This window comes from Alligator mississippiensis, chromosome 6 (genome assembly GCF_030867095.1).
Source record: "Alligator mississippiensis isolate rAllMis1 chromosome 6, rAllMis1, whole genome shotgun sequence".
Taxonomy (NCBI): domain Eukaryota; kingdom Metazoa; phylum Chordata; order Crocodylia; family Alligatoridae; genus Alligator; species Alligator mississippiensis.
Window position 1 is genome coordinate 17691768 of NC_081829.1, and position 19712 is coordinate 17711479.

The window sequence follows — 19712 nt, forward strand, 5'->3', positions numbered from 1 at the left end:
GAAGATTTCATTCTTCCAGTCTCCAGATGCTTCCAATGCACAGCTCAGGAAGATATAACAGCACACATGATTAACATCATTTAGTGAGGGCACCAAATGCATGTTGAGAATTACTGGTAGTTACTGTCTATAAGAGTGTCTACAAGAGTCAATGAAGTGACTGCAACTCACACAGACACACTTGAGCTGATACAGATTAATCACCTGAATGTTTACTCAATTTCTCAAGCATGTTTTGAAGCCCTCAATGAGCTTTGTGCAGTTGTGGTTAGACTGCTAGCTCTCAGCCACAAAGCCCAAGCCCACATAGCCCAAGACTGAGTATCCTAAACTATCAGCTGTAGAGTGCCTATTTGTATAGTGAGTTTTCATTTTGCATCCAAATAATTAATAATGTTAATAAAATGGTATTTGCAACCTATATGAATGAGCCATGGACAACTACAGTCTAACTAACCTGCTGGTTTTTGGATTCAGAAGTGGATGGAATAGGGGAGTGGAGGGAATACAAAGTTCATTTTATTTTCTGAATAGAAAAAGATAGATAGCACCATGTTCCTCTTTGTCCATGTTCTGTAGAACTAATACACCATTACAGGAACAGGAAGCCATGAAGTCAAAGCTTTAGATCATGTAGCTGCTACTTTTCTGAGCAAAACCAATCTAAATAGCCAAAAAACTATTCATCTACTTCAAGCAAAGTAAAATCATGTATCAAGTGGTCATTGTTTTATATCATTATTAGTAATTATTGCCAGTGTAAACATCAGGTATGCTTTAAGGGACATTAATGAATTGTTAACCAACCCTACTTAGTTTTAAAACATGACTAATGGCATGACTATGGCATGTTTTTGTATGGGGTCCATTTTTTTCTTTTTCCAATCCAAAGCCATGTTAAATTTTGCTATGAAAGAACAAAATCAAAAGCAAACAAACCCAAGCATCGTATCTCGCTGAGAATTATGCTGGAAACTTGCATGCAAGCAGACAGTCAAATATAAGTGTAATAAAGTCTGTCAACCCCAGACAGGCAAAGCTGAATGAAGATGGTAAGACATATTTGCACCTAATAGACTAACTACATTTATTTATAGAAAGTGAAAGTCTACCCTGCCTTCTGCCTGACTTCAGACTAATACAGCTAACTACCTCTCTATGCTGAAAAAATAGAAGACCAATAACCTTGTAAGGGGGTGGGAAAGCATCTTGGAGCATTGTTCCCCATGCCCGTCTTCACCAGAGGATGGCACATGAGTGAGCATAAAACCAACATTAGATGAGTGATATAATCTAGTGAAATAGATATAGAGCGTACTGACATGTCCTAATGAATAACATACAGTGAGTAAATGGAAAAAAAAATGCCTAATGGAAGAAGAACCTTGGGAGAGACAACTGCCACATCCTTATACCCCAGATATCTTTGTTTTGCATGATGATCAAGCACAAAATCAAGCAGATACCTTGAATGTTGCTAGTTACAAAAACTATTCCTCTTGTTGCATGACTTGAGAATATGACTTGGAGCCAGAGATCTGGGGGAGAAGGATCACACAGAATCTGAACCCTATAGCCAGGTGGCACAACCAACAGCTTTGCAGGGGGTCTTGGTGTGCTTGAGGCTAGCATAGGAATTTGGATGAAGGGCCTTGGCCTGTTAAGCCAGGGGGAGAGGTGAATTGATGCTGGGACCTCAGGTCTTACAGTGCACAAGGCTGGACGAGTCTGAAAAATTAGCTTTCAGTTTCCCCATCCTCATGCTCCAGAAACTAGTGACTTTAGAAATCTTAACAGCTGCTCATTAAGGTATCAGAGAACTAAACCTGCTAGAAATGAGTCACTGCTTACTGGCTTTTAAAGACAGCAACAATAAACAAGCACTTGTTTCAGTTTGTGTCTGTACCTACCTTTTATGAAACCCCCTTTTCCACTAATAAATAGGAGACACTTTCTGTCAGGTTTTACCAAGTGTGTACAAAGCCAATTGTATTCATAGGTCAATTCTTCATTCTTTAAGACACAGGCTTCATTGTTCTGGCATGATCACAGAATTTTAGAGCAGCTACATTTTGTGCACAATTCTCTCAGTTCACTTGAGGGAAACAAGGAGGCTGCAGTTTCTTGCAGTACCTCAAAACCAATAAATAGTATAGAAATTTTTGCCTCAGAAAAGCTGGAGTAGAATGGGAAGCTGCTAATTACACAGCTTGTACCATGAGACATAGCAAAAGGAAGAGTGTACAGGACTCGTGCTTAATGAGAATTTGGGGGATCCTTAACATTTCTCTGAACTCCATAGCACACAAGTTTAATAGGTTCTCTTCCAAGAGTGTCTCTACAATTGCAGATTTTATAGATTAAAGATTTAAATCTCTAAAATTAAAAGCTTGGGTTTCCTCAGTTCCTGTAGCTGGACTTTGAAGTTATGTTCCTTTTACCATCGCTTTGTATAGAAAAAAACCCAAAACAAACAAAAGCACAGCTCTGTGGAAAAAGGAGGAACCACTTTGTCCCTAACTGGTCTATGGTTACACCAAATTCTATGGACAGACCCTCCATATTAAAAACAGCTCTACAGTGCTGTAGCAAGGGGATGGTTGGGGGGGGCAAGCGGGCAACCATCCCAGGTGCTGAAGCGAAAGGGTGCCAACACATGCTGCCCAGCCGGGGCAGGGCATGAGACGAAGCCATGAGCACTTCATTTGGGGAAGGCGTGGGGATGGAGGGATGGTGGCTCCCACTGCTGTGTGCACTCCCAGGCAAGCATGGGGGGATGTGTGCCGCCTCAGATCAGTGTATGGGGAGAGGGCAGGTTGCCGCTGCGGGTTTTTTCTCGGGTGCCAAACCTTCTTGCCATGGCACAGCAGCTCTATTTTGTGAAGTCTTAAAAATGGCACCTCACCACTCCACTAGGCTCCTTGTGCAAAGTCAGAGTCAGATGCTCATTTTAGTGGCTGAATGGTTTGGGATTTTTAATTTTTTTAGCTCTTGTTAGCCCTGCAAGCCAACCAGAGAGTAAAAACTGGATGTAGTTCTTTCATGCATCAAAAACAATAACTTCTCATCTTACAAGCTTCTGCAAACTCAGTGAAGTTATCAGGCTTGACTAAGAAGGCCTTCCTTAGTAATAAGGTTCAAGGTATGCTGCTTGACTCAGTCTATTTTCTTGTCAAGCCCCCAAAAATGGGGAACCCTGTGTTGCCACTGAAAGTCACTTTTCAGAATGAAGCTACATTTTACAGTTTAATTCTAAAGACTTGTAAATAGTAATTTACAAGGAACTCAGTTTGGTCTGTTCCAGTGGTGCTCAATCTTTTGGCCCCACAGGCCAAATTAGTGGCATGGGGCTGGTACATAGGCCAGACTGGACCCTGGGGCCCAGCACTGCCCCCTCCTGCCAGTATTGGGCTCTGGGGCCCAGCACTGCTTCTCCCTGGCCCTGCACACTTGGGTCAGGCATCAGATCCAGTGTGCCAGGCTTGGGGCTCCCCATGGATCTGGAGATTTGGCAACAGGGGAGTGATGCCACCGCTCTCCCAATGCCAAATTTCTGGATCTGTGGGGAGCCACATGGGCCAAATGACACAGCGCCACAGGTTGGAAGCTGAGCACCCCTGGTCTATTCAGTTTGTTTTGGGCAGGCCTTCAGCAGGTGTGGTTAAGTTTTAGGTCAATGTCTGGGGAGGGTCTTCTATTACATATTATTTTATTTTAATATTTTGTGCTGTCATTATCTACTTTTTATTGTATCTACTGTTTCTATTTTCCATGTCTATTTATTTGTTCTGTATTTATTTTATCTATTTTATTGTAAGCCACCCAGCAGTAGTGTGGAGATGGGGTTAGGGGGAGCCTGGGACTGTAGCCCCAGGTTCTGCCTTTCGTTGGGGGAGTGAGGCACTGCTACCACCAGTGGCACAGTAGTTGGCACTGTGCCACCACTGCTCAGCACATGGTAATTCCCTGTTGTAACTGCTGCCCTGAGCCTCTTTTGGGAAGCACAGCATATAAAGCTAATAAATAAATTAAACACAACAAAAGGATAAGTCAATTTTGTTTGGGCTTTTGTGGAGTTTAAACATTTCAAATACAGAGGAAAGAGAAGCTTAGCTTGGTGATCTTAAGCACCAATATTTTTTGCCTGGACCACATTCAGACTTTATGCAGAGATCCACTGACTCCCAAAAGGAGAATCCAAAACATCCAAAAACAAGTTCTGTGCAGAAAACTTTCACAATAGTCTGCATTATCCACAGTCCTCCTCCTACCAACACACTTAATTACTAGGCACAACAGGAGCTTTGTTCTTGAAGAGTTTGACTGGCCCTGCTGCTTATTCTCACCTGAACTCAGAATAATCTTGGTTTTCCAGAAAAAAAACCATCTCCACAGCAACTAAATAAGACTTTATAAACAGGGGCTTACAAACTCAGGTGAAGAACAGATGGTACCTTTTAACATTTTGGGGTGCCTGTACACAAACCAGGAGGCACCTCCAACACACTGTAATTACAGCACGTCAGAGCAGACTCGATTAATAATAAAGATTATACGTACAAAGATCTTCTGTGGCACCAGACACTAAGTTAGCCATGGATTCATACAGCTCATCATCACAGCCAGGATTTAGGGAACATTTCATCAACAGGTCAGTGGAGAGGTGGGCCATGGACTCATAAACAGACTCATCTGCTTCAACTTGCATCAGTTCCTCCTTAATGTGACTCTTCAGCATATCTGCTGTTTCCTGGAGGAAGGAGCACAAGAAAAATGCATAAATTTACTTCAAGCAGAGGTTTTAGGAAACAAAGCTGTGCTTCCATGGTGAGGTGGGGCCCTGTTATCCTGTTCTGATCTTTTTTTTACATGTGTTCAAGTACAAGATACTTAACATCACAGGGTCCACCCAGTGACCAGAGTTATCAGACTGATCTAAAACCATTGACCCAAGGGTGGTTCTTAACAAAATACCACGCAACCCCAAGTCAGGGGTGAATCAAAGAGGCTACATAGATCATGACAGAGTCACTGGATGGTAAAATAAATTGAGATTCAGTCCAGTTCCTAGTACTGGGGGCCCCGCACCTTCTAGCAGTCTTGGGAAACTGACGGAGGTTTGAATGGGGGAAACTGCCTGAGGTTTGAATGAGTTCATGCAGACTCAACAGCTCTACCAATGGACCACAATCTTTCTTTGTGAGAGAATATGCCCTGCACTTGCCCACGCTGTGAATGAGCAGAAGTTTAAAATTTCCAGGGATATCAGTTTGCTGTATGCACTAGCTGAACTGTGCTTTGAGCCTACAAAACCTGCAGCAGCAGGTTCTCTCACTGTAGAAACTAGTGCTGCCCTCTGGAGGGTCTCTGTCCCATTCGTTGTGGAGAGAAACTTCCAAATATTAACCCACACCTAAGGGAGGAGGCAACATGGAAACAAAAATCCATAGTTCGCCCACATCCTGAATACTGTGTACCATGTGGGTCACCCCATATCAAAAAGGATATAGAGAAGCTAGAAAAGGTAGCAAAGAAGGTCAACAAAGATGATCAAGGCTCTGGAACAGTTTCCATACCAGGAAAGAATTTACAGTTTCCATACTGGAAAGGTTGGGATTGGAAAAGAGATGGCTAACTGGTGTAGATGTCAGAGGTCTATGAAAGTATGAGTGGTCTGGAAAAAGTGAACAGAGAACTATTATTTTCCATGTTACGTAACTCAAGAAGTAGGGGGCACTTGATATAGTAAATCAAGTAGCAGGATTAAAATAAACAAAGGGAAGCCCTTTTCTTTTCTTTTTTCCCCTTTTCTTAATGCAACATCACTTAATTAAAATTCAGAATGTGTTGCTACAGGAAGTTGTGGAAGCCTATAATATAATTGGTTTCAAAAAGCAATTGGACAAATTTATAGAGGATCAGTCCATCTAGAGCAATGACTCTCAACGAGGGTGCTGTGGTGCCCTGGGGTGCCACACGATCCTTTGAAGAGTGCCACAAGGTGTGAAGAGATAAGTGAGGCATGAAGAGAAAATCAGTTAAGTCCAGGTCGAGCCTTATCCCTGCCTGGCCAATCCCCACCCTTGCTGCCTTGCCCCTCTGCAGGGAAGTAAGCACTGTAATGTATAAATTAGTTTTTGACATTTGGTGCCACTCAAATCACAAAGGGGGTGGGGTGGGGTGGGACCTTGAATCTAATGAGGGAGGCTTTGAGTCCAAAAAGGTGGAGAAGCACTGATCTAGAGCTATTAAATGCAAGTGAGGGATGTAACCTCAAATTCAGAACATCCCTAATCTTTTGGCTTCTGGTAACTGGGAGGGACAGATCATTCTACACATGCCTTGTTTTTCAGGTTCTTCCTCTAAAGCACCTGCTACCTATCCTACTAGAGATAAAATATTGGGCAAGATGGACCTTTGATCTGACCTAGTATGGCTGTTCTTATGGAGAAGCACAGTAGGAGTATGTGGTGGAAGGATTTCAGACTTGCCTATTTAGCACTCGTCTGTATTAGTAACTGGGTAATACAGTGCATTTTTCTCTGGAGGTTACTACAAATATAGCATACACAGAATGTACAAGCCATTTTGTACTGCAGGTGTTCTAGTTTCATGTTGTGGGATATCATGTTTAGACTGCAAAGTGTATTGCTATATATATATATATATATATATATATATATATATATATATATATACACGTTCACTATACTTGCTGTGTATCTGGCCTCCTCTCCTCTGGCTTGGAGAAATGTGCTGTCTGCATGTAGGCAGAAAAGCCCCTTACAATGATACAAGTGGCTTTTGTTTTGGGACACCCCCTGCTGTGTGCTCATACCAGAAAGTCACCTAAGCAGGCAAAATCAGACCCCTAGCCTCATTGGCTAGATTTGAAGAGTGTTTGAAATTAATTGGCTAAAAAAAAAAAGCTGGAAGCATGGCAAATCCTGATTGGAAAATTTGGGATTATGTCATGCCAAGGTATATAGGAGTCTGCAGCTAGAGCTAGCTAGGAAGAGCTGCTACAGAGGCTACTCTATAACTGGGCAACTAAGCTGCAGAAAACTATTTTCCATGTGAGGAGGTCTCCCCCCTCTTCATTGGAAAAGCAAGTTTGAGCTATGTGTAGGGGAAATCCAAGGTAAAGGGAGAGAACATCTGTCTTAGAGTCTGGGAATCAGCTTCTCTCCTCTTTTACCCCCTTTTTTCCCTGGGTTTTAAGTGGGATAATACCATGGGGATATTAATCCCTGGAGCAAACTGACCAGGGTTGGAGCCTGGCAGTTTTGCTGGTTGGGCTTGAGGCCTGACATGTTTCAGGCCAGGTCTGAGTCCTGGTACATTTTGTTGCTGTTGCAGTTTATGTCCCAGTTAAGCAGTGTGTCTGGAACCAGTTGTATGTCCAGGCCACAGTGCAGGAGGCCTGCCTCTCTTTTGTTGTTCAGTCCAGGCCCAGTGCAGGTAGAGCTGGCTCCTCCTTTGACTTCTTTTGCAGTTTCCTGCTCCAGATGGAGCTGTGGGATTGGGACTAGGAATTCTGGGGATGCGGCATGCTGACTGGAGCCCCAGTCAACCCCTCACAGTCACTACATGGAAGCGGAGATGAGCACCCGACAGCCTTCCCAGGGAGCAATGAGGGGCCCCTTGCACCTATACACATGAGCTCTGCTCTGATGCATGCTAATTAGCACACGTCAGAGCTGACTTGATTAATCGAGTCTGCTGGAATGTGCTAATTAGCACACACTAGCAGTTTTTGCATCACATGTATGCAGCCACATTTCAAAATAGTGGTGGGGCGCTTTAACAAAAGCTTGTCGAACGAGCTTTAGTTAAAGCTCCCCCGCCACCATTTTGAAGCATAGGACTCTAAATACATATGACACTTCATGTGCTTTAATTAGAGTGGCTCTCAGACCCACTCTAATTAAAGCGCCTCCCCTCCACCCTGGAGTATGTGTATAGATGCTCATACTTTGTAGTTAAGAGTGTTTGAGTTGCATTTGGTGTTTCCTTTGTTTTCTTTGCTCTTTGTTTTCCATAATAAATCTGTTCTTTGTGCTTACACCGCTTGCAAGGAGGTTTCCTTTATGCAGAAGACCCCAGCCGAATTCAGTGATCCTGGATTTCTGAGTAGGAGCTCGAGCCACAATGAAAACTCTTTGGGTACGCTGAAATTTGAACCCTGCCCTTGTTGCTGCCGACTGGTGCCCAGCAGAAGGGTTATATAAACTTGGGAGAGGAATAGTTTCTCTGAACATTCACTACCTGCCCTACTACTATCTCTTACTTAGACATGTCAAAACACAAGCAAAGTCCCTTCTAAAGTGACAAAAGCTGATCTCAGTTAATTGAGCTAGAGGTTAACCAAAGAAACCATTTGCCATACACTGAGGACTCACAAAAAAAGGCAGTTTTGCTCCACAAAGCATTTGGTTTCATTTTCCTGTCAGCCACAGCAGAACATGAACCTTCCAAGTACTGGAAGCCTAAGACCACCTGCTCTGTAAGACCAACAGGAAACCTCACAGGATACAGTGGCTCACAAAATACAGGCCTTCACTCCTCAGCACCATGGAGTTTCTCCTCAGACCACTGTCTAACTAGAGCAACAGTGACCTTCACAAATCGCATATTGTAAGATGGGGTAGAAAATGCTTTAGCTGTCACCCTCCTATGGCTGTGTTCACACTGCCTTTTGTTAGTGATATTACTTCTTCTCTCGCCTGCAGCTTCACAAGCAGAGACAATTAGCAGCTCCATTAAGTCAGTCCGGATGACACAGGGGTCATACTAGCCCTTTTGCCAAGACTCCATGATAGCAGTGGGGAAAAACCTAATAAAGACCAGACCACAGTATTGTGATGCTAATTTTTTATTCAGAAGGAAATGCCTGAAAGCTGCTCTATTTTGAATTCTCACACTTCCTCTAGAAGTAAAAGTTTTCACTAAATGGAGACAGTTCCCAACCTGCTCATTTTAGGATGAGGTCATACGAAGTGGCAAGCAGCTACTAATTTGTACACTGTAGGATCCATTTTTTGTCATTTGCCTTTGAGCAGAAAGCCAGCACTTGGCTAGGTGCCACCTAGTTCTACAAAAGGGAGCTTGCTACCTCCTCTAATGCACTGATTACACTTTTGGGACAACTGGGATGCTGCTTCCAAGAGAAAAGGTGAGCTGTAATTCCTGCTGAAACCAGTCAGAACTAATAATGAGCTACGTGCAGAAATCTTAAATGGCCAGAAAGAATTAACATAAAACCTAGAAGACATGATCTAGAGACTTCAGAAAAGTAAATCAGCACCTAGAAACTGCCCAGAAAAAATTGGAGTGGTAGATGGACATGACCAGCGACTTGTCTGCCATGGACTGGACGTTCTTCCTTGAAATAGGGAAGACCAACCAGGTTTTAGTGAACTTGAAGCTTCCTAACACAGAAAAACTGTAGCAAGGACTTAAGGGGCTAAAAACTCACTTCAAGGGGGAAATCAAACGGATCAACAACCACAGTAGAAATCAGCCACGTGGATGTGAATTGGCTTAGCTGGAAGACTGGACACTTACAACAGTTTTGTAGTCTGTTTTTAACTCAGAGGTGCAGAATGGGAAGGTCAGTGCTCCTTCAGCTTAAATAGTGCAGGCACCAACAATCTTTAAGGACAACGGTTATTTGAGGACAATCTTGACAAAGGTCATTTGGTTCAGTTCCTTATCATAGTTTGAATGAATTGTTTGGAGGATGGACGGAAAGGGTGCTGGCTGTCTGGCAGCCAACTTGAGTGCCCCAATTCTGATGGTGCTGCAGAATGTACCTCCAAAAAAACAAAACCAGAGAAATGGCCTATATTTAGGCCAAATGAGTTAAGATCTGATACAAGCTGTTGGTTTGCCAATCTGAGCTGGCCAGATCATAACTAAGAACCAGAAGGAAGAGGAAACAAGAAACCACTGAGGACCAGTGGCAATTCATGTTCATAGATATAATCAAGTATCAATAAGACCATTCAGAATAAATTGCCAGTAGCTCAACTGAGAGGCACAACTAGATTTTCTCTTGCAGATCAAGATCAGGAATGGAAGCCAAAGATCCTGCTGGAGACTGTGGAATTGGCCACAGGATTTGAATCTTTCTTTGAAGGAATGCCTCAAAGAAGAAAGTAGCCTCTACTGAAGTAAAAGAAAGCCAATTCCCACATGTCCTGTAACACACGAGTCTATGAGTGCCTGTGTCTAACAAGTACAATGGCAAAGGGGATTCTAAACTCATTCACACTATTTTGGAATAATGAGAACGTGACAGTTTAGCCTGTAAAACATGGGAAATTGGCAGTAATGTAAAAACTAAGGGAGGCTATTCAGATTAATCCTGGCATTGGGGAGGAAATGGCCATCAAAAGGTCTCTTATGAAGATAAGGCTGGACAGTGCAGAGCAGCACACACATGTAATGGAAACCAGTCTCCCAGTTCAAGAAACAGGGACAAATAAAAGGAGAAAGCTTTGAGGAACAAAAATCAGCTCTGTAGTTTCAGGGTTAGACATGGCCAGGTAAACAGAAGTAATGAGGGTCTGGCTATTGTCAGTGGAAATATGTAGAAAGAGTGAACACTGGCTCAACAATTCAAGTTAATGAGATTAGATGAGTAAGGAAGGGAGGAAGGGAGCTAAATCTGAACCACCTAACTGGCAGAAAACAGAGACAGTGATTGGGGAAGTGCACTGTTCCCAAACCTGGTGATTTGAGTATGATGACACCTGGACTGGTGGGAGCTGAGCAAACAGCCTGAGTAGCTGAGGCAGTGGATGTGCTAATGAAATCCAAGCCAATTATGGTGGCCAATAACTGTGTGTTATGTGTCAGGAAAAAAACATCACATATTCAGTCTGTGGAAATTCTCTTCAGAGATGTAACTCAGGTGAAACAACTGGACTGTAAGCCACTGGTTTGCAATGAACAAAGTATCCTGCCTCCATGGGCAGAAGCCATTGTAACAACTATGTGGTCTGATAGCTTTCCAGCAAAGGAAAGATAGGGACTGGCTGAAACCTGTTTTGAGACCCTCTGTCTCAGGGAAGTTGTTGGTGCCAATACTCTTGTGGATCTAAAACAGGAACTGATCCATGTGTGCTGAATATTTCTGAAAAGCAGCAGACTAAAAAAGGAGAACCAGAATTGCAAAATAAAAACCAATAAATGCTGGCAAAAAGAAACAGCACAAGGGGAGCAGGGCTCAGGGTCAGCTCCCAGAGTTTCTATCAGGCTCATTTCAGCACAGCACAGCACAGCACTGAGCAGTGAAGGGGGGAACAGAATAGTCTAAAGCAGTGGTTCCCAATTTGTGGTATGCATACTACCAATGGTACACAGACAACCTGTCAGTGTTACATGTTAACTGATTTATTATAATTTCTTCATATGACAAAAAATTTGCTGGTGGTACCTAAGGTTGTATCATTTTAAATTGGTGGTGTGCAATCTTTCAGAGTTTCGGAACCACTAGTCTAAAGATACTTTCCAATTATGAACTAGGAACTGTTCCCCTAATTGAACAGGGTTTCTTACTGCAACCATCCACCACAACATGATGCAGGGTGGACACTACCTCATTCAAATAGCCACCTCACTGTTCATCAGCAGCAGAAAGGGAGAAGAATTTTAAATCAGTGAGGAAATGCATCAGGAAAATGTAACTGAGCCTTCAAACAGTCCTAGGGCCTCAATAGTTCTGGTTAAATGAAAGGATATCAGTATCAGATTTTGGGTGAACCCTAGGAAACCTAAATGAAGTCCATAGAGGATAATTATCTTTTACCATGAATTAGCATGGTACTGGATGCTGCAGTTGGTTCAGTCTGGTTTTCTACACAGGATCTGAACAGTAAGGACTGCACACTGCAAATTGTTTGCATACCAAATAAGCATATAACTCACCTAACTGCACAACATAATACCAGTTTCAAATCATTGCCTCAGGCTTACACTGTCATAGACACTGTCAATTAAGCACACAAACTCCTTGGGTTCTGGCTGCCAGAGCGTCTCTATGGTTAGCCCTCGCCCTGGTGCTGAAGCAGGGCAGGCAGTGTACCAGCAGCAGAGAGCTGGACCTGGGCTCCACTGCCAGTAAGTAAAGGGGTCAGGGGGCTGGATGGGGGAAGGGACCATGGGGGGGACCCCCTGAGCCCCCCGATCCCTCCCCACCTGACCCCACCCCACCCGCCTGCCCCCGGAGCCCCGCATCCCTTCCCCGCCCGGCCCCAGCCCCCTGAGCCCCCCCATCCCTGCCCCCCCACCCCATCATTGGGGAAAACAAAAACAAACAAAAAAACCCCGGCACTGACTGGCAGTTCTAGCTGCCAACTGAGTTGCTGGGGCCCCACCTGCACAGCGCGGAGCAGGGTGACAGCCCTAGAGGTCCCAGCCTGGGCCCCGCTGCCCGGGGCAGGTTCTGCCAGGAGGCCCTAGAGCCCCCCAGCCCCTGCTTCTATGGTGAGTAGAGGCTTGTTTTGGGGGGGTTTTAAGGTGCCGGAGGCTGGGGTTGGGGGAGCAGCCATGGGGGGCTGGGGGTGCAAGTGGGTGATGGGGCCAGGAAGGCAACCATTGAAGGGGCTGGGGGAGTAAGTGGGGGATGGGGCCAGGCAGAGCAGCAATCCAGAGAGCTGGGATGCACATGCAGGGGTGGGGCAGGGCAGTTGGGCCCTGCGGGGGGTAGCCCCTGTGGGGGGGGGCCGTGGCACTTGTGGGGGGCAGCAAAATTATATAGTTATGTATTCATGAATAATGTACTTAGAGTTCACTTTATTATTATGATAGAGACACTGGTAGTCTTCCAATTTCTTTAACACTATAGATAAATCAGTAAAACACTGCCCAACTGATTGCTCTCTCTCTCTCTCTCTCTCTCTCTCTCTCTCTCTCTCTCTATATATATATATATATAGAGAGAGAGAGAGAGAGAGAGAGAGAGAGAGAGAGAGAGAGAGTGTCTTTTGTTTTAATTGTGGAGGAACATGGATTTTGGGGTATTTTATAGAGTGACTTTGGGATTTTTTTTATCAGGGTTTTTTCAGTTTTCCAATAGGGAACACCAGAATTCCTGCTAGGGAGGCCAGTGGCAGGACCCTGCCTGCTCAGAGCTGGCACCCTGGAACCAGCTGGCTGTGGCTGACCTCCTGGCCACTTGGGGCCAGGAGGACATGCTTTGACAATTCAAAGCAGGCCACTGCACCTGGAATATCTTCTGGACGATAGCTGCCCAGATGGCCAGGCAGCAGGCACACAAGGCCAACTCTGCAGCCACAGCCCACTGCAGCTGGCCCAGAGGGGCAGATGCCTCATCCAGGTCTGGCAGGTGCGCAGCAGGTCACAGCCAGGCAGCAGCCCCCACTGCCAGACTGCTGCAGTGGGTAAAGGTACAGGGAACTCTCAGGGCTGCTTCAGCAGTCCAGCAGGCACAAGGGGTAGTGTCCCCAGGTACCAATTGGCTGGGCCCCAGAAGCTCCTGAGAGCAAGTAGCCCTGAAGCTATTTGCCAGGGAAGCTTTTTGTACTGATGGGGCCAGGACAGGGCAGCTTTTTATACTGCTGGAACAGCACAGGTGCTGGCCCCAGGCTCTAGCTCCCCCTGGCTGCAGATCTGGGAGGAGCCAGGCAGGGTTATTTTGCCCCAAGTGGCACAATTTGCTCCACGACCAAGTGCATGTCCGAGCATGTGCGCTGAGGCAAAATGCCCCAGCTCAAATTTGCACTGCTTCTATCAGAGCTGCTGCAAGCAAACGTGATTGCATGTATGGATGTGCTCCTTAAGTGCATATCATCTTTTGGCCCCTGCACACTCTTCTCCAAATTTTACTCTGATTAACTGCACAATACTAGTTATTGTCTACTTTGTAACTCATCACACTGTCTTTAGTTGATCCAGAAAAAACAATGGGGAAGCAGTTGTTAAAAGTCTGCTCTCAGAAGCCTTGAAAAATTAAGACAGCCAGTTAGTTTCAAGACTTTTATCTCTCCTCATTTTCATTTCTAATAACAGACTCAGAACTGTCTTGAAAGGAGGGAAACTAATAAGTTTCAGGGCTACTGTCAAAACACTTACAACTTTGTAAGCAATGCTCATTATTTACATGGCACTGTCTGCTTATCTTTCTATATGCAAAACCCTTAACTTCTTCTCCTGGTTCTCCTGCTGTACCCTGACCTTAGTCCAACTTCCCAGCATCAAGGCATTTGTGTTGTGGCAAAGCTTCCCTTCCCAAGCACAGGAGGCCTGCCTCAACAAGGGGCAGCATTCCAGGGTACCTTTCACAGTGCAAAGTGCATGAATTAACGCCCCCCAGGCCAATGCTCCCTCTTACCACATATTCATCGATGAACTGTCGGAGGTCCTTAAAGCCATGTTTTTCTGCGATATTATTTGGATAGTACCCATATTTGTTGGCTACACTGTAGGCCTGCAGGGCTCCTGGGCATGTGAGCAACAAAGCCGTGAGGTTCTTCAGCCCATATTTTGCAGCGAAGTGAAGCAGTGTTGGCAGCTCTTCATCTCTCTGGTCTAAGAGAACACATGGCTTTTTAAAATCAAGTTCCTCTCTAATGTTGTTCACTGGGTGTGTTAATGCACATACCAGCAAAGGGGGACAGACACAAAATTAAATACCTTTCAGAATACTACATCATTTCAAAATGGAGAAACCTTTGTATGTATGTAACTGCACAGAACAGATGAGGAATGGCTCAGCCATTGCTTTTTGGGATGGGGTGGGGAGGGGAATCATCCTTTCAGATCATAGGAGTTCTTTCTGAGTATTAAAAGGGGCTGCTTATTCAGCAAACCCCAGAGGCGTGGCACACAGGGAAGATTGGGAGAGTAACCACACAGGTGGGCAATAGAGAAAAGGGCAAATACTGTCAATAGAAGGGCTCTTGGAGTGCTGTAAAAGATTCCCAAAAGCTATGTGAGAATCTCAGGATACCCAGAAGAACCTCAGCCACAAATAACAGCAGTTGGGCTTGGAAAGGCTTCTCCAATCCAAATGGCTTGAAATATAAAAGTTGCATCAGCAGCAGCTAGTAAACTATGTTCAGAGACTCTGGCCAGATCCATGAGCATGGAAGCAAGTACTACCCAGGCAGGTACTAGTAATTCCAACGCTCACACTCAATATGGCTTTTGCTATACCCAGAGTACACTCTGATAAAACCCAGAACAAAACAGCAGACCAAAGTTTAGGAAGGACTAGTGATCTCCAGTGTCCAACTTAAGCCCTTGAAGGAAGTCTCATTTTCAGAGAGGAGGTTCTCAACTTTCTGAAAATTAGGCCCTTTACAATAGTGGATCGTACTTGGCATCTATCATCATCTCAAAGTATTCCTGAAAATCTTGGCCACAGACAGTTCGGGTATGTCAGAATGGACAATGCAACGTAATGGATCCTTCTTCCACATTTCTTAAGCACTTGTATTTCTATTTTGCATGATGCTGTAAGCAAATCATTTTGCAGTCATTTATTATAGACAGAAAGTTATTTTGAGGAAGTCATTTTTAAAGCACTTACTTGTTGTCATATCTTCTTCCTCCAGCTGGTTGATTCCAAACAGGTGCAAGCCACTTGCAGGAATGTTTTGCTTTAGTGATTCTGTCAACAGTTTGTCCAGAGTTTCTATGTCGTATGGTACTATTTTAAAGGCCTAAACACAAATGAAGAGTAATTTAGCTCAGGGTATTTTCAATTGAGACATTCAGGTCACCAGTATATAAAGAAAGTTAAATAAATAAACCTTATGAAAACACAAAAAAGCCACCAAAATCCCCCCTAAAATCACAAACAAACATACTCAGGCAATTTTCGTTGCTTCCTGATGTGTATTCACAATAATGTATTTAGTGATGTGATTAAACAGCAGTATTCAAGCTGCCTACTATGTTACTGAGAATCCTAGTTAGACAGCCCAAGGAACAATCATGGAATGGCAACATTTGACTTATGTTTTGAAATGGGAGTGCCATGAAAGCAGAACACAATAGAAAATATCTCTGGTTCAGCAATCAGCGTAGGCTCACTTCCATTGACCTCTAATGTAAGGAAGTGGCAGGAAGGGCGAGATGAGCTGACTGAGGTTTATCTCTTACATCAAACAGACACTACCCATTTGGTATGAATTCCAGCTTGTTTTCATTTATGCTTTGGGTTTTCAGGTTGTTGTATCAGATCTAAGTATGACCCAAGTACAGTCACAGCCTAAGACTGTCCCCTACTGTGCCCCAGTCCAACTAAGCTGAAAGGGTCATGACTGTTAGCTACTATGCAGGCTTCTGCCATGGATATATCAGTGAAAGTAAAGTGACATATGCAGACAGGAAATGAAGGCCATAGGACCTGAAGATTTCCCTTATTAAAACATTAACAGTAATCTTACTTACCCTGACTACCCCAGTGCTTTCAAATCACTCTAACAGGTTCTAAAATATAGTGTTGCCAAGCTAAAACAATAATGACAGGAACACTTTGACAGAACTTACAGAAATTGCATAAATGATCAAAAACAAACATTGAATTATTTTTACTTCACTCAGTAACTTGATTAGATTCATATGTTTGCATAGTGCTCTTGTGTACAGGTTTCCAAATGTTATATTTCTTAATGATACTTCTGTTATATCAAGGGGGTATTTTTTTGCTATTTTTAAGTAATAAATTGAGGGGTTATGTTCATTTTCTTTCATTAGCCAGTAGATGTTGGAGTTACCAGATCTAGTCATTTGCCTCAAAAAAAAAAGTTAATCCTACTCTTGCAAGGGATGTGGGAAATTGTTAAGCTTATTTGACAGTAAGAGCAAGAAAAAAGTTGCTTATGTTTCCTTTCTTCGGGTGAGCTATTTTATTCCAAGAGTTTAGTAAATCTAGTTGCACCTCACATCTCCCTCCCACCCCCAAAAAAGTTAATATCAAAACCAGCTGCTTGTCTATAATCATTACCTGACACATGAACTCCACTGGATTAGCTGCATTAGCCAATAGGTTGCCGATCTCTTCCATGTCAGTGTAATACTTGATGTTTGCTTCCCCTACCAACAAGTCACCTGAATATATCCGTAGAGACACTGGCCCAGATGTTAACTCTTCAAAAATAAAGTGCAATAATCATCACTGAGAATAAGCAATGAGAACAAACTCCAAATATATGTTCCAGCCTGGCTGCTAGCACACAGCTAAATCACAGCACTTCAACCCCTAAGTATGGTGTCTCATATCACTCCAGTCCCAGGTTTCATTGGAACAGACTCCAAACCAGCTGTACTGTGCAACTTCTTAGTGATTCTGTATGCCCATCAACTTCATAGGTATAAGTGCAGGAAGCTAATTTCCCTGAGGCTCTAGGAACTCTGCCCTACAACTTTAATCACACAGTCTTCTCTCTATACTTTTAACCTTGCACCTTTCCCACTAAACTTTAAGCCAAACATGGAAGTTTGGGTTTGCAACTCTAAAGATTAAGGTGATTTATAAACCAAGAATAAACACAAATATTTGCATGCATTAAAGAAAAAAAGTCACAATATCCAGTTTCACCTTTATATCCAGTTTTACCTGGATTCTCACACATTACAACAATGCTGTTCCATTTGTGTTTTTAAATCACTGGCATCGCTTTTCCTAACAACCTGACAATGTGGTCCTGATAACATGTAGCTTTCTTCCATGCTTGTTCAGCTTTAGAGTTCTTCGTAAGCCAAACTCTCTCTCAGACTTCCCACTGAGGTGAGTGAGCATTAATATCCTGTTCTTACTGGCAAGTGAAACAGAGCCATTGAACATAGTTCTCTCCCAAATTCAAAACATGAGAGCACGAGAACTGGGAGTAGAAGTTTAGGGTTTCTCCAGCTGTAACTCTGTGTTCCAGCTGTGCAACTCTGCAACTCTATGGCAAAGGAGAACAAAAACCTTCTGTTCCCACAGGAAGAGGTTGTACTTACCTGGTGCCTGCACAGAAACTGTGTACTCATTTTCCATCCTGGCTGGCACACGCACAGATGGGGCATTCCCTGGAGTGAATTCAGCTTCTGTTTTCACTTTACCATCCATCTTGCACTTCATGATTATATAAACAGTCATCTGCACCTAACAGTAAAGGCATCACATGTGGGATCAAAATTCAAAGACACATGCTTCTTTACAACTACTTCCCTATTCTTCCTGAGCTGAATTCAGCTTGGAATAACAGCCTCAGAATGGTGGTGATGCTTCCTCAGGGTATCTAATCTTCATTTGGAAGAAGTAATCCATTACAAATTACTGTTCAGAAACTGTTCCATCCAGGAAGAGCACACACCAACTGCTGAAACTTCCTTAGCCTGACGAAGGGTTTTTTGAACCCGAAAGCTTGCTTAATAATTGTTTTCCAACTATTTAAGTTGGTCTAATAAAAGGTATCAGATTCACCCAAAGAACCTTGTCTGCCTATGTTCAGAAACTGTTTTGCAGCCTGTATTATCAATACTAGGACTATGCCTCTGAGTAAAAGAATAGGTGATGGAATTAGGTAGTTCCTGAAACTGCCAGGCATTCTAATGGTTGCATCTGCATTCACATAATGGATTTTGGAGCCATTTATATGGTAAAAAAAAAGTTAAAGCTCACAGCATTCCCATCAGCCAGATGGTGGCAGCACCTCTCATAACTGGGATCTCTTCTCAGTTGCTACTGCAATATAAATTATACCAGACTACATACATAGTGCAGATGAGACAACATCCGGAGTCTTCGCTAATCACTCCTGTGCCTCTGGGTTCCAATGCAGCTGAACTCCTACTACAGCCTACATCAGGGTGGTGTAGACAGACCTTTTGGCACTGGAAAGAACTGTAATCTCTCCTGCTTGCTAGTGCAGTTTCTGCTATATCTGCCTCTTAGACTAAAAGTGAATTTTCCCAAATAGTCAACTAACTAGCATGGCCACTATGACATTGCTATTTATGCTCAGGGCAGGATCAAAGAAAGAGACTTGGACCTCATGGATGCATCTACACATACTATTAGTGTGCATGAATAAACATTAAAGCTTATTGCTCTGGAGTTTATTCAGGCACAGCACATTAAGCCAGGTTGGAGCAGCCCTAGTTGACAGGGGGCCCAGGGGATTAGCCTGCCGGCCCAGGGATGCTCTCCCAGCTCAACGTGCTGCAGAGAGGCTGGCTTGGGCACGAGGGTGCTTCAGTGTGGGACTAGCTGGCAGGCAGCCCCTGCACTGAAGCACCTTCGTGCCCCAGCCAGCTGAGGCAGCGTCTACACATGCACTGCTGTGGAATTTTTTACAAGTACTATCCTGCTGCAGAGTAAATTAGTTTACTCTCGCCTAATAGAGGTGTACATGTAGATGAACAAAGTTTACTGTGCAGCTAGTTAATCAACTGTGCAGTAAATGTGTCATGTAGACGTGCCCAATGAGTTTGCTTTTCACATGGAAAAAAAGCTTACAGTGGTCCTCAGATTATCAATTCCTTGTTTTAACCAATTGAACTATACCAGTCAACAGAGAGTAACTGGTTTGCAAGCAAATCAACAGATAAATTTACTTCACTTCAGCTCTGGTGTACTATGAAATCCAGGACCAGATTTCCAAATTTTATCCTAGTGGTCCACAAGACTCCTAGCTATTTTTAGATAACAATATGCTGTCATGGCAATCTAAACCTTAAATGCTATTAAG

At 43.6% G+C, this 19712-nt stretch overlaps 1 protein-coding gene across 1 annotated transcript in view; it reads right to left on the reverse strand.

Annotated features, from left to right (window-relative positions):
• Positions 1 to 19712, reverse strand: part of PIK3AP1 (phosphoinositide-3-kinase adaptor protein 1) — an 85717-nt gene that overhangs the window by 25075 nt on the left and 40930 nt on the right. The window contains exons 4-8 of the mRNA XM_059729669.1: positions 17980 to 18124; positions 16982 to 17124; positions 15560 to 15692; positions 14360 to 14556; positions 4561 to 4750 (exon numbers count right to left, since the gene is read on the reverse strand). Coding sequence (XP_059585652.1) covers positions 4561 to 4750; positions 14360 to 14556; positions 15560 to 15692; positions 16982 to 17124; positions 17980 to 18124 — 808 coding nt within the window. The remainder of the gene's footprint in view (positions 1 to 4560; positions 4751 to 14359; positions 14557 to 15559; positions 15693 to 16981; positions 17125 to 17979; positions 18125 to 19712) is intronic.